This window comes from Phragmites australis, chromosome 6 (assembly GCF_958298935.1).
Source record: "Phragmites australis chromosome 6, lpPhrAust1.1, whole genome shotgun sequence".
In the NCBI taxonomy this organism is placed as follows: Eukaryota; Viridiplantae; Streptophyta; class Magnoliopsida; order Poales; family Poaceae; genus Phragmites; species Phragmites australis.
The window spans coordinates 24,926,489-24,940,627 of NC_084926.1; the positions used below are offsets into that span (position 1 = coordinate 24,926,489).

General features: G+C 40.6%; 1 protein-coding gene across 1 annotated transcript; it reads right to left on the reverse strand.

Annotated features, from left to right (window-relative positions):
* Nucleotides 1-468: 468 nt before the first annotated feature.
* Nucleotides 469-13,393, reverse strand: LOC133920565 (serine carboxypeptidase 1-like). The gene is made up of 14 exons (XM_062365170.1): nt 13,207-13,393; nt 5,688-5,836; nt 5,450-5,529; nt 5,183-5,305; nt 4,991-5,093; nt 4,807-4,841; nt 2,322-2,423; nt 2,142-2,222; nt 1,920-2,063; nt 1,696-1,764; nt 1,483-1,604; nt 823-936; nt 656-701; nt 469-555 (listed from the first exon to the last, which is right to left on the reverse strand). Exons 1-14 carry the CDS (start codon nt 13,368-13,370, stop codon nt 469-471), a joined length of 1,419 nt encoding a protein of 472 aa, XP_062221154.1. The 5' UTR covers nt 13,371-13,393.
* Between the last annotated feature and the right edge of the window lie 746 nt (nt 13,394-14,139).

Below are 14,139 nucleotides of genomic sequence, written 5' to 3' on the forward strand. Positions count from 1 at the left end.
CCAAACAATTTACTACTGCTCTACTGACGCGTGTGTCCGGCTTTCTTATGGACTGTACTTCCAAATCTACAGGTGTCTGTTAGACATAACGTTTAACATGCTGTATTCCCAGCAATTGCGGAGCTTCACTGGGATCAAAGAAAGAGGATCACGGCCCCCCATGATCTTACAAATGTCTGAAGAAAATATTAAGTCCAATCATTAGTCTACTAACAATATATGAAATCAAATGTCATCTTTGTTAGCACATCGGGATAAGCATCTTCCATTGAAGGATGAGGGAAATATTGGCTCCTGTCAGCACATCAACAAAATCCTCAAACCTTAGTTGTCAGATGAACCTTTCTACTGAGAAGCAGCTTACTTCTGACTAGCCACTAACATAGGTCTCAAAACAGGGATGCTCTTACAATCCTTGATGCTGAATTCAGATTTATTTTTCTCCCAATGACAGTGGGAGTCAAGCTACTACAAAGATTCAGCCCCATCTATCCATCTTTGATAGGCAACAAATGCTTCGAATGGCAAATAGTCTGATGGAACATGACCAGCCCCCTAGAATGATTGTAGGAAATTAAAAAATTATTACGCAATGGTTCTAGAACAACTGGTTGAATGATAATTTTTATATTTTATAAGGACCAGAAATGCATACCTTGATTGTTGCAAATAATATATTATTTTCGTACCTAATGGAATACCTATTCGAAATAATCAAAGGAAACATATTAGCTTATAACATTAAAAAAATTTCTAACACCGGGTATACATCACCTCTTATGTATTAAAATCAGTCAACCAGTCAAATTACTTATTACTTACCCTGCAATCTGATTCTCCACAAACCAAGGGTGCCATTTCTCGATCTCGTTGTAGTTTGATTTCTTCAGCCACTCTAAAGTTGCAGAAAAAGGAACAAGCAAGGCATGATCTCCACTGCATTGCAGCAAATAATTCAGATTACACAAAAGATATATGGAACTGTTCTAAAATAAAAATGTATGGAAAAATACCCCCCAAAAAACAAATAATTGGTCACCATTTTCTCACTTTGCCGTACTTTTGTTCGTGCACACTTCATAAGTGAATTCGCTTTTCATAACACATACCCTTCCCCTTAAAGTCACTCAACTGCATTTTTCTGGTATTTCTCGTGTCTTCTATAACAGACCTACTACACTAGGCTAAATATGAAAAAATAACAAAAAAAGTTTTACAATGTAAATCAGGTATAATTCCTAGTTAATTTACATTTTTCCATTGGGATGAGTTACGCTGCACAAGTTGTCCAGCAGTACTACATGTCTTTTTAAATTGAATGTTTCATAACAAAAAATAATAATTTGCACAGAATGTACGAAAAAATCACCTAGTGCCATCCATATTGCTGTTTATAATTTATATCTGAACACATCTATTAAAATTACCACGATATATCAGTGCCACACTAAAAAGACAATGTCACCTATCTAATTTACTTACCTATACAAAAACACTCTGTAACCTTTGGATGTTATGTTCAGGTGGTACTCTGTTAATGTTAGAATATCCCTTGTGTATCGGATAAACTTGGGGCACCTCTTCCATGTTCCTGATACTTCAATCTAAAGAAATGGAGACATTGTCCAAATATAGAATGACTGCTACTTGACGAAATCTCACCAAGTCTATTAACCAAATTCGGTACCACCTTACCGGTTTGGCATGCAGTTTTTCTCCTCCCAGTTTTGTGCCAAAGAGTTTCTCGAGGGCTAGTTCTCGATTCTGAAATGAAAATTCAATATATATGATTTCTCACTTCATTGATTTAAAAAAAGCCTTCTTTCTATCAAACTAATGTATGCACTAAACGCTACAGAAATAATTCTAAAAAATGGAAGATGGAATCTTAAGGTTTACTTCATAGATCAATTACTGACATGGCATTCTAAACCATACTCGGAGGTTTCAGAAAGACGCTCAAACATTTGACCAGAATCATATTCCATAACTTCTTTGGTTATACCCATCTTGTATCGACATGGTGGGCAGAGAATATGCTCCACGTTAATACCTTTGATTTGCTGCATCTCATGTTTTTCAAAATTGTTAGACAGATCCAAATAAGTAAATGCATTGCATAAATCAAGTTTTAGGATTACCATATAAAACTGGTTCAAGTTCTCTAGGCAGGTTGGAGTGGTGTTATTCCAATACTTTCCATTGCACGTAGTAACCAAACTCTGATTCAAAAACAAAAAAAAACTGTTGGATGGGACAGAAAAGTCGAATATCAAACAGCAACAAAGAAAAAAACAATGCAATGTTTGTAATAACTATACCTGAAATAATTCATCTGAAATCAAACCCATTCGAAATGCATAAGGAACAAGCGCATTGTTCTCTATGTCTACGTCAATAGCTGGATTACACAACGAATAGCCCTGCGCGAAGAAAAAACAGAAAATTGATTTAATTGCACTGCGATGGTCTTTAGAATATAAATGTGTATGTACTGGAACTGAGCAATAGCTATATTGGTAGAGTCTCAAGTTGTGAGGATGCTCACCTAAGCTCGAACCAGGGTGCCTGTAAGTCGTGTGAGTGTGAGTATCTCTATTACGGGATGATTCCTAATAATAAATCCGGAATGTACCGGATGATGGGTACGTTGATCGGTGTTTCTTATGGTTGGATCAAATGGACGCAAGAACGTGAGGGTTTTCCAGGTTCAGGCCTATCATGAGATAATAGTCATACGTTATATGTATTTTCTTATGGAGTGAAAGAACTTGTTACCGAAAAAATTCCTGCTATAAGTTAGGTCCTCCCCTTTATATAACAGGGAAAAAGCAAAACAAACAAACAGACTGTACCAAGCCATACAACATAGACTCTTAGCAAAGTCGACTACTTCTAGGTCATCATTACGAGGGGTATGCACGCCCATCTGGCTCTGGTCGCCCTGCAGGCCCTGTCACGTCCTCCGAGCACTGTCACGTTTGCCTGCGAGGTCGTCTTATAGCATTAAATACTACAGAATGGGTCATTTGAACTTTACGCCTTCCTACCATCATACTTTCCAAAAGGAGGTGCCTCAGAAAGAAAAAAAAACTTAAGTTGATGGCATTTAATGCGATTTGACTAGTTAGGTGAGGGGTTAGTCGTATAGTCTTTTCCATCGACCAGGGAGCTGGTCGTCTGAGCCTGCCCAGATCATGGGGTGAAACCGTAGTCTTGATGAGCCAACCGTTCGGCTAACACTTGGTAGCATGAGGCCCGTCAGGTGAGGCACCTCCTTACCTACTACACCAACAACCTTCCTTAAGGGTTCGATACTCTCCTCTCTTAAAACAAAGATAGGGAAACATCTTCTGTCTGTGGTCAAGTTTTTTAAAAATGTGTATGTACTTTGGAAGAAATGTGGCATACATATAATGCTATATGCAAACTTAATCAAAGATCTAAAAAGAATATGGGATAAAAAAATGTTGTTTACTGAAATCCACAAATTTGGTGTGACATAGTAAATTTTTGGCAAAATTAGATGAATAACATCGTAAAAGTGCCTATATTGGTAAATACCATCGGCTGTGAGGATAACATATGGGCCTAGGGCCTGCATATCATCCTCACACCGATGATATTTTCTAACTTTTGTAATTTTTACGATATTACCTAGCAAATTGCTCACTTTTTGGTATTGACACCCAAGTATCTAGAGAAGATCAAAAGATAAGTTGTCTAGCTACATGCATTTAAATTTATTTTGCACATGAATATGTTTTCAAAGCACATGAGCCAACCTGGCTTACTAATTTATGCCAACTATCGATCACAGATCAATGAAACGTCTTCTTAATTAATTAGTTGTGGCACAATAAACCGTTACTGAGAAAGGCTGAGGTGCATAAAAGTCATACTCCTCACTAGTGACAGACTTCAAGTTTAAATCCAACCTACCTTATAATGTAAATTCTTTTGCGAATAATAAATATCCGAATGAAAAAAGAAAAGAAAAATCTGTAATCATGTTTCTTCTAACACACTACTTCGAGTTTTAAGGCAACTTTCTTGTTGATTGTGCCTACACTGAGCAGTCCATGTTTCCACTATGACAATATAAAATTTGGATACTATAGTTATCCTATCTCGAAGGGAGAAAGAAATATCTGGAAGGATTCCTTATAGAGGCAATTAAGCATCAAGTCTCTTTTAAAAAAAAGAGGAATTAAGCATCATGTATCAACTCTCCCATGACTATTGGATGGCTTCAAGTCACAAAATTGACCTTCCAGGGGCCAATGCAAGGACTAAATCTAATATTGTAACATACTGAAGATGATCAAGCAACTTCAAGACTTGAGATCAAGTTGCCAGGTTTTATCTCGCGACGAGGTAGGCGTAAGATAGTCTATTCTCTATAGGCTATCCACCTAAAAACCATTCAAGGATACGCTTCCAAGTGCCTCTCTAGGAGCCACCTCTTTCATCAGGTATTGCACTACGACACCTGCAATATAGTGCAAGAAACTACTGTTGATTTAATGGGGGCCTTTCGATTAATGATATGATCAGCTGGTACGTAGGTGCCACCATTTCTTTGCTAACCTGCATGAATTTTGTTTCGCTCCGACTAATCTTTGGTGTTAGGGTCTAGGGTCATGAACCAGATCATTCCCTTGAGCCCTTCCACTCAATTTTTTGTTTCCGTTACATTGTAAATACATTTTAAATGGACAAAGAATTGTTATGGTTTCAATTGCCATGACACAGGATAATATAGTTATTATGCTATAAAATCAATATAATTTCTTGGTAACTCACCTTGAAATTTATCTGTACTCCACCTTCCTCATTTCCTAAACATTGCAATGTGTCAGAACTATAAAAGATCCTTCTAGAATTAAGAGATGACTAGAAAGATCACTAAATCTGTATTTTATAGTGAAGAAACATCACTTTAATATTCTACAGGAATTGTACAAAAAAAATGTTTTTAGCAACTCACTCCTTAGAATTTCCTGTGCCAGTACCGGTACTATCACTCCACTGTAAGAGCATCCAGCTATGTAGAAAGGATTTGACCGAAATTCAGTATACTCAGCAAACCACTGGATTAAGAACCACCTCGATCGTCAATAATCGTCAATATAAGAGAAGTTCCTTTCTGTTACAAGAAATGCTCATGAAACTTTCTGACCTTCGATAAAAAACTGTACAGATCAACTACTCTGCTTGAATCATTTGTTACGTAGTCATCTTCATTATCAGCGTAAGAGTAGCCCACACCTGCTGGTGAGTCAACCAAAAGGAGGCTAGCCATCTGTGATTGGTTGCGCAACGAAGGCATCAGTAATATTTTTGGGACAATAAGCAATATTTTTTGCTGTAAAATTTTTACGCAAATAGAATACAGTTTTGTCAAAAGAAAAGGTCAAAAGACAATGTGATAATTGATTTGGCACACCTTGGTCCATGAGAAAGGATTCTTCATCACTCTTGGTTCATCGTGGACACGAACCTGGGAGCCCTCTATTGTGAATGGTCCTGTCAAAAATGTAGTGGTACAAATGTAAGTTAACTCAACTGATCCCAAAATGGAACTTGTCCATTATGATATGGATTGCATGAATTACATCAAAACAATAACATAAAAGAACTACACAACAGAAAAAATTACAAACCGCTGGGAAGATTATGCTTACCAATTGAATGTACAAAAGCACTAAACCCTGAACATGCAGGGCCACCATTTATCCATATGACGATAGGATCTAAGGTAGGGTCCCTTTCAGAAGTGGCAAAATAGTAATACATATGTCTCTTTTGCAGTACATGCCCCACTGTTACGTACCTGCGAAATATAAAAATGGAGATGATAAATGTCTTGTGCCAAATTTCTCAATGTACAGGATGTTTACCGGCACATCTAAAACAAGTAACAGTGATGAAATTGCTTAGTCTTCGTTTATGGCTCAATTGAACATTACACCAAAATGTAGCAAAGTACACTACATTTATGTCCCCTAATAGTTGGCAAAATGCAGAGTTCCCTTGTGTGCAAATAACAGAATAATTTTGTCAACTTCCCCCTCTGGGAAATTGCAAACACCATCCAGAGCTACATATCCCTGCTGCTTTTGGGAGGCCATGGGCCATAGAACATTTACCTGCCGGATCGCGAATTCGGACATTTACGAACAATCATTCAAGCGAGGAACCAACAAAATCCCCCTGACATATTCTGACCTAGCATCTCGCGCTGGTCCGCCATCAGATTCCACAATTCGACGGTCTTCTGAGCCTGCGATCCCTACAGCCATGGAACCGATGCGGCAGATCCGCACCCGTTCTGTCATGACCTTTGTGATGTTTTTTTCTCCACAATGGGTTATCCCCGAATTTCATTACTCAAAGGCAACGAAATTACAACCAATTTTGCGTACCGGCTCAAAATATTTACAGCAAAACTCACTAACGGCCAAATTTGAACACCAAAAGCAGTACTGAGGACTGCCCCCTAGCAAATACTGCCACCGAATCCAACTAACAGGCACATCAAAACAACCAACTAGGCATCTATCATTGCACCTACTGCTATCGATATACGTTAATACACCCCAGGTGACAGCACACCTGACCGTAGTTACAAAAGACCGGCATACATCTAAACACCTGCTAGACGATCTCGATGATTGCACTGGTTGAAGTAACATTATTTTGCTTCTTGGGGTGGAAGAGTAGCGCCATCTCCTACAGCGCCTACGCTCCAGCCACCAGCGTGTCTTTGTGTTGACCATCAAGGAGACCTGCCCAGTATTCAAGGAAACAACACGCAGAACACACAATCTCAGTAGGAGTTCTAACTGGTTTTTTTTATCGAATACCATTCTATTCCTCATTCCCCAAATGACCCAAATAATGGCCACTAAACTAATCATATAAAAGGTTCCCCCTTCAGGGAGGAAGTGGTTTACCCAGCAAAAGTACTGATCAATGTTTTGTGGTCGGCAGTTAGCCCCAATGACTAAGCCCACCAAACTCCAGACATATTTAGCCATGGTACATGTAAAAAACAGGTGGTCAATGCTCTCGGGTTCACAACCGAACATACACCTGGGGTCCCCTTTCCACTTCCTTCTGATAAGGTTATCTTTAGTAAGGATGGCATTTTCATGTATCAAGCACATAAAAATTTGATTTTCAAGGGAATTTTAGCTTTCTAGATTATTTTATGATTCAGACCAGCCTGGGATCTACATAGATGACTGTACATAAAGTTCACAGAAAAATTCGTAGCATTCCCCCAATTCCAAATTGGTTTGTCTCTCTCCAAAGACAGAGCACAAGTCAAAAGCATATCTTTCAATCTTCTCAATTGGCACTGAAGCTCTTCATTTAGCCATCTTCTATAAGAGAAGTTCCAGTGTTTGGAAGCAACAGTCGCTACAGTTAAATTTTGTTCATTACAGATCTCAAAGAGACCCTTAAACTTGTCACTGAGAGCCACCTCCCCACACCAAGCATCCCTCCAGAAGTTAGTTTTTTCTTCATTTCCAATCCTCATTTTTCTACCGACCAAGTAGAAATTCTTGACCTTTAGTAAGTCATTCTGCAAGGGTTTGGTTTTAATTGGGATACGCATTTTCCTTGGATGTACTTTTTTTCCACAATCTGTTGCCACATACCCTTTTCATCTTCTAGGTTCCACCACCATTTGCACAACAGATCGATGTTAAGCTTCCTGAGGTTCTGTATCCCCAGACCCCCTTTGCTTTTGGGGCTGGACACTTTGTCCCACTTGACTAAGTGGTATCTTTTTTTAAGTCCCCCCCCCCCCCTTGCCAGAAGAACTTTTTTCTAGTTTTATCCATTTTATCATGAGTGGTTTTAGGGAGAAGATATATGGACATATGGTAGATGGGAACACTGCTGAGACTGGAGTTGACCAAAGTAGTTCTACCACCAAGGGACAGAGAACTGCCTTGCCAGCCATCTAACCTCTTCACAAGTTTTTCATCCAAAGGCAGCCAGTGTGCCACCAAGATCCTGCTACTAGCTATAGGGACCCCTAGGTATTTAATAGGTCAGTTACCAGTAGCACAATTAAACATCTCAGCATACAATTGCTTCTTTTCCTCCTCATCATGACCTATCATTAGAACTTCACTTTTTTGGAAATTGATTTTGAGGCCAGACATGGCTTCATAAATATAAAGGAGTAGTTTTAAGTTGATAGCCATATCTTCATTATCTTTTAAGAGAATTATTGTGTCATCAGCATATTGGAGAATGGCCACACCATTCTCGATATACTCTGGCATCAGACCTTTGATAAGCTGGTTTTGTTTGGCCAAGGCCATTATTTTTGCTAGGGTATCAGCAGTGATGTTGAACAGGAAGGGAGATAAAGGGTCCCCTTGCTTGACCCCTTTTTTTCTTTGAAGGTATGGCCCAGTTCTCCCATTAATTTTGACACTAAGGGTTCCTTGAGTTACAACTGCTCTTATCCATTGGAACCATTTTTCACTGAAACCCCTTTGCTCAAGGCACTTGAAGAGGAAGTCCCAACTAACTTTATCATAGGCCTTTTCAAAATCTAATTTCAAGACTAAGCCATCTTTCTTTTTTGTTCTAGTGTCCTGCAAAGTTTCATGAAGGTATATAATCCCCTCCATTATATTCCTATCTTTTATGAAGGCATTCTGACAACAATCAATCAACCTATGTATATATTTTTCAAGTCTTAGAGTCCCTATCTTTTATGAAGGCATTCTGACAACGATCAATCAACCTATGCATATATTTTTCTAGTCTTAGAGTCAGCACCTTAGTGAAAATCTTGTAGCTGATATTTAGGAGGCAAATAGGTCTGTATTGTTGTATTTTATTAGCCTCTTTAAGCTTCGGTAAGAGAGTAATGGTCCCATAATTTAATCTACAGATTTCTAACTTATGCTCATAGAAATCATGGAACATATTCATGAGATCTAGCCCAATGATTTTCTAGCATTGCTGGTAGAACTCTATAGGCAAGTGGTCAGGTCCTGGGGCAGTGTTTTTCTGCTTAGAGAAGACAGCATTTCTAACTTCCTTGATAGTGAAAGGAGTGGTTAAGGCTGTATTTTCAGCAGCAGTTATTTTTTCCTCACTGTCCCAGCAATTTGCATCCAGATGAAAGAGAGGTTCATCCCCGGGACCAAAGAGTTATTTGTAATACTGAGTAGCATGATGGAGCAGATTATCATCACCCTCAATAATCCTATCATCCTGCTGGAGGCAGAAAATAGTGTTCTTCCTTTTTTTGCCGTTTGCAATTCTGTGGAAAAACTCGGTGTTATTGTCCCCTTTTAGGAGCCATTTCAAGTTTGATCTTTTATTCCAGTAAATTTCCTCCTCTTCCAACATGTGCATCATCTCCAGTTGGATCTCACTTTTTCTTCTTAGCTGAGTCTTATTTAGAATGTCATCTTCTTCCAGATTTTCAAAGGGCGAGCAATTCATCACTGAGGCTTTTCTTCTTACTTCTAGCCTTCCCTCTAAGGTTATTTCCCCACCCTCTCAAAATTTTTTTAATCCTTTTCTCTTTGATTGACCAGACATCTAGGCTAGATTTAGCTATCACCTGTTTACCCTAGATCTCAGCAATCTTAGGTCTAAAATCAGGTTGAGAGAGCCAAGACAATTCAAAACGAAAAAGTTTTGGTTGTATGATTGGATCATCACCCATGTTTAAGACAAGTGGGTTGTGGTCAGAAGTATATCTAGGAATATTTTTAAGAGTTGTAAGGGAAAACATTTGTTCCCAGTTTTTACTCATGAGCACCCTATCCAATTTTTCCATAGTTGGGTTCGTTCTGTTATTACTCCAAGTATACTTTTCACTAGACATAAACAATTCCCTAAGCTCATATGAATTTATAATGGAATTAAATATATCAGTGATTCTGTTTTCTTGAAATCTTATTTTTTAGTGCTGAACCTTAGGATGTTGAAATCCCCACCAACAAGCAGGGGAAGAGTGTTATACTGACAAATGCTAGACAGTTCAAGGAGGAACCGGTCTTTTTCTTCTTCCTGTGCAGGGCCATACACGATGCCCATTGTCCATTTCTTGTTAGATTTTTTATCAGTTACAGAAGCCAGGATGTGAAACCTTCCAGAGGAGGAGTCAACATCAAATCTGTCCAAGTTAACACCACATAATATGCCACCTGATCTACTAGAGGAGGGCAACCAGTGCCAGACATAAGACTTTGTAGCATCAATTTTTCTAAAGAACTTGTCCCCAAAGCTTTTCCTCATGGTTTCTTGCAACCCAATGAAGTCAGCTTGCTGTTCATGAATCAAGTCCCTCAAAAAAGTTTTGATTCCTTTTTTGGAAACCCCCTACAGTTCCAAAAGATTCCTATCATTATTTGTATTTTTGTTTGTTAGTTGGCCTTTTTCTGAGATTCCACCCAGAGCAAATCATGGGGGTCTCTCCTTCAGAGTTGATTTCATCAACAAGAGGTTGGGTTTTCACCTATCTAGAATACCTACTTACCTTTTGTTTGGTTAAGCTTTTTGTATCTCTTCTTTTTTCTATTAGAAACAATTTGGAAGCCCTCTTTATCGGATTCTTCGGACTCAAGGCAGAGGGCTAACTGCTCCTCAAAGGGGAGAGTATTTTGATCATTCTGAGTACTGCCTAAAGTATCTTGACCCCCTATTTCCTCCTTGACCTTCATGTTATGTCGTGCCATCTCCAACTCCCTTATCACATCAAATTTCTGCATGTCATTTACAGAAATATCTATACCCATTCCTCTAGATCTGGCTATCAACTCTAAGTTCTTAAGAACAACAAATGAATTGGAGTCAGTTAAGGAGGTACCTTCAAGATTTTTTTTCTTAGTCCATAGAGAAGCCTTCTCAGCAATGTTCAAGGTGGGTTGTGTCTAACCCTGTATTCTTTCACTCTGCCTGATCTTGGCAGTACCTTGAGCTTTGGCTTGATCTTTTTCGATGTCAGTAGGCAGGGGCTGTTCAACATGCACAGAAGCCTTGAGCACCCCATCCACAGCTTCCTCTTGTGGTTGTTTTTGTTGTTCCACTTCTTCCTGACTTAGATCCAGAGCAGATCCTTCAGTTCCTCCCTCATTGCTCAAAGAGACAGCAACTTGTTTTCTCTCAGAGCTCTCATTTTTTAGCACAGAGGGCTCTAGCATCTCTTTGGTCTGGACAGCTATGTTCTCATTGATTGGGGGAGTTTTTTTTCCTTCTCCATATTCCCACTAGTAATGGCTCTTTTGGCCTCTACAGCAGCCAGGGAATCAAATTTTGATTTAGTCCAATTAGATCCATACTCATTGATTACAATGGTCCCAGATACTGGGATTTGGACTGACCATAGTTTTCTATTTTCCTCGCACTCAGTCTGATCATTGGTTTGATCCAACATCACAGAGTCCCCACCGAGGGCAATTATGTCACCAATCAACAGACCTTCGTCACTTTCCTCCTCTTCACTGGTGGCGGATTCAACAACTTTCCTTTATCAGCTTCCATTGGAGTGGGAGATGGGCACATGGTACTGTAAGCCTTTTGGGCATCAGCCATAAGTTTCCTCACTGGAGCATTTGACTTCCCTCCCATCTGAGTAGAGGGTTCAGTGTTTTTGGGCTCTTCCCATGGCTCAGAAGGTTTTGGTTTTTTAGGGGAAGGCTGATCAGGTTGATCTTTATTAACCCTAACCCACTTGTTACCAGTAGCATTTGTAGCTCCTTCCTGGGGAACTTCCCTTTGGAAGAGGAAGTCATATAAATGGAACTCTAGCACTCCTTCTACCACAGCTGGCACTTTGCTCACGTCCTTGCAAACAATTTTGGCTCTAACATATTCCAGTTTCCCAACGTTTCCCCTGTCCACCTCCATTGCCAGACCAACCAGAGAAGCAACATAACAGACAGTGGTCTCATCTCTTTTATCTATGGGTATGCCTTTGATTCTAAACCAAGCAACTTCCAGAGGGCCTTTTGAACTAGCCGAGGAGTTCCATTGGCTGACTTTGATAATAGCAGTTGAGATAGTTGTCATCCTCATTTCCAAGAAGTGTGACAACTCTTCCACTTTCTTTTCAGTTGGAAGTCTGAACTGGTATGGGTTATCATTGATTTTTTTAGCATACCACCTCCAGGTGGAGGTAGGTTCAGCTAGGGTTCTAAATTCTGCTTCAATTTGTCTAGCAGTGACAGCCCCCTCCTTCACAGTTATCATGGCACAGGTAGCCATGTCTCGGACTTTCTTGTCACTTGATCCAGCAGGGATCAAATAAAATCCAAGCCCTGGCACCGCCGAGCCACAGAAAGGGGCCATATGCCCCCAAGGGTGTCGCAGAGGGAGATCTTGGATGATGTCATCTCTCCCAGCTTGGATCTGCTCTCTTTGATTGTTGATATCATCTCTCCCAACATCATTGCCCCCCTGACTTCCTGCTGGTCGTTAATAATTTCTTTGCCTTTAGATGTTTCCCCTTGCTGCGCTTGGGGTTCAGCGGCCTGCTCCTTGCCCTTATTGCTTTTCCCCTGTTGTCTCACATCGTCATCGCAATGTCCCCACGGTTTTTTATTGTTCTGAGGGTGACTCTTGAACCGGCCATTTCTTCCTCTCCCGAGCCCTCCGCGCACTCCAGCACGTCCGGGACCTCGGCCAAAATGACCAGGACCGAAGCCACGGTGGGGGACAAATCTTTCACGGCCAGCCATGGTAGGGGTCTCACGAGGAGCCTCTTTCAGCACCTGAACGAAAGATCTAGAGTACCCCCCTAAAGTAGACCACGCAAACCACTATTCCAAACCACGGAGGAGAACGGCAACCGGCTTGGTTTTGCTAGATCTGAGCTCCGTGCGGTGTACCTGACCTTTGTGATGTTATAGAAACTTCACGGAGAAATCACCATGTGGCTCGGGTTTTTCAGATCATGAGAAAGAACATTTTTTCTCCGAAACTTGACCACGACTAAAATTTCAGTGAAATTTCACGAATTTTAGGAATTTCAGAGGAGAATAAAATATCTAATTTAAAAATTTTCTTTTACTAGCATGTGAAACCTACGTAGCGGACGAAAAATAACCAAATTTAATCAAAATTTCACAAATTTCAATCTTTTCACCAATGAGTGAAAAAAATTATAAAACAAAATTAAAATCCTGACGGTTAAACAAATGCATATCTCAATCTTACCCAGCGTAGTGCTTGGAGGGGAGCTCGCCGCTGAACCCCGGGAACTCGGTGACCTCCGCTCCTGCCGGTGCCGCGCGCACTGGCAGCACGCACAGGCACAGCAATAGCGCCGCAACCATCGGCGCGCCGGCTTCCACGGAAGGGAGGGTTCTTTGGGGAGGCATGTCGACGCCGATGCCTCGGCCGGTCTTGACTTTACCTTGACAAGGACGAGCACAACTCGATCTCTCTAAGCTCAGCCAGGCCTGTGGCAAGGAGGGCAGAACCGGAGAGAGAGATATAGGCGGAGGAAGAACCGGTCGCGTGCGTCACGCCGGGTGGCCGTGAGCTGGCACTGGTGCAACGGCGGACGGGGCACATGGCTCGCGCCGCCGCGGCAAGCAGCACTTGACTCGTTGCCGTGCATGCATGCATGCATGCCGCGTTTGCCTTTTCACATTGCGTGGTGTGCGGAAGGTGTGAGACTGTTGGAATGAGGGATTAAAATTTTATCAAAATTTCGGTGAAGTTTTATAAATTTTGAAAATTTTGGAGAGAAATAAAATATCTAATTTCGAATTTTGCTTTCATTTATCTGTAGACCCATCGAGCAGAGAAAAAAAGACCAAAATTTTAATGGAATTTCACGAATTTCGATCTTCTCGCGGGTGAACCAAAATATTGTAGAACCAAATTGAAATCCCGGGTTGGAATTGAATGGAAGCCAGCTTGGTTTGGCAAATTTTTTCGGAAAGCTATATTATGCTCAAGAATTATTTGGGTTGTTGGCCTACCACGATTAAGCTCTAGACCTTTCTCCTCGACTCCATCAATGCTCTCGCAAGGTTAGGATTAGAGTTTTAGGGTTCGGGGCTATGGTTTGGAGTGTGGGGGCGGGTTTAGAGGGAGGGCAGCGGGAAATAGCCAGACCAATGGTGGGTGGTGGTGGGCAGA

Bases quoted from the DNA above. Each gene is read 5' to 3' on its own strand.
- LOC133920565 (XM_062365170.1), bottom strand. From the start codon at position 13,370: ATGCCTCCCCAAAGAACCCTCCCTTCCGTGGAAGCCGGCGCGCCGATG. The intron at 5,837-13,206 runs GTAAGATTGAGA...TATATTTCGCAG, and splicing joins CCCTCCAAGCACTACGCTGG to GTACGTAACAGTGGGGCATG. The intron at 556-655 runs GTATGCATTTCT...CAATCATTCTAG, and splicing joins TATTATTTGCAACAATCAAG to GGGGCTGGTCATGTTCCATC.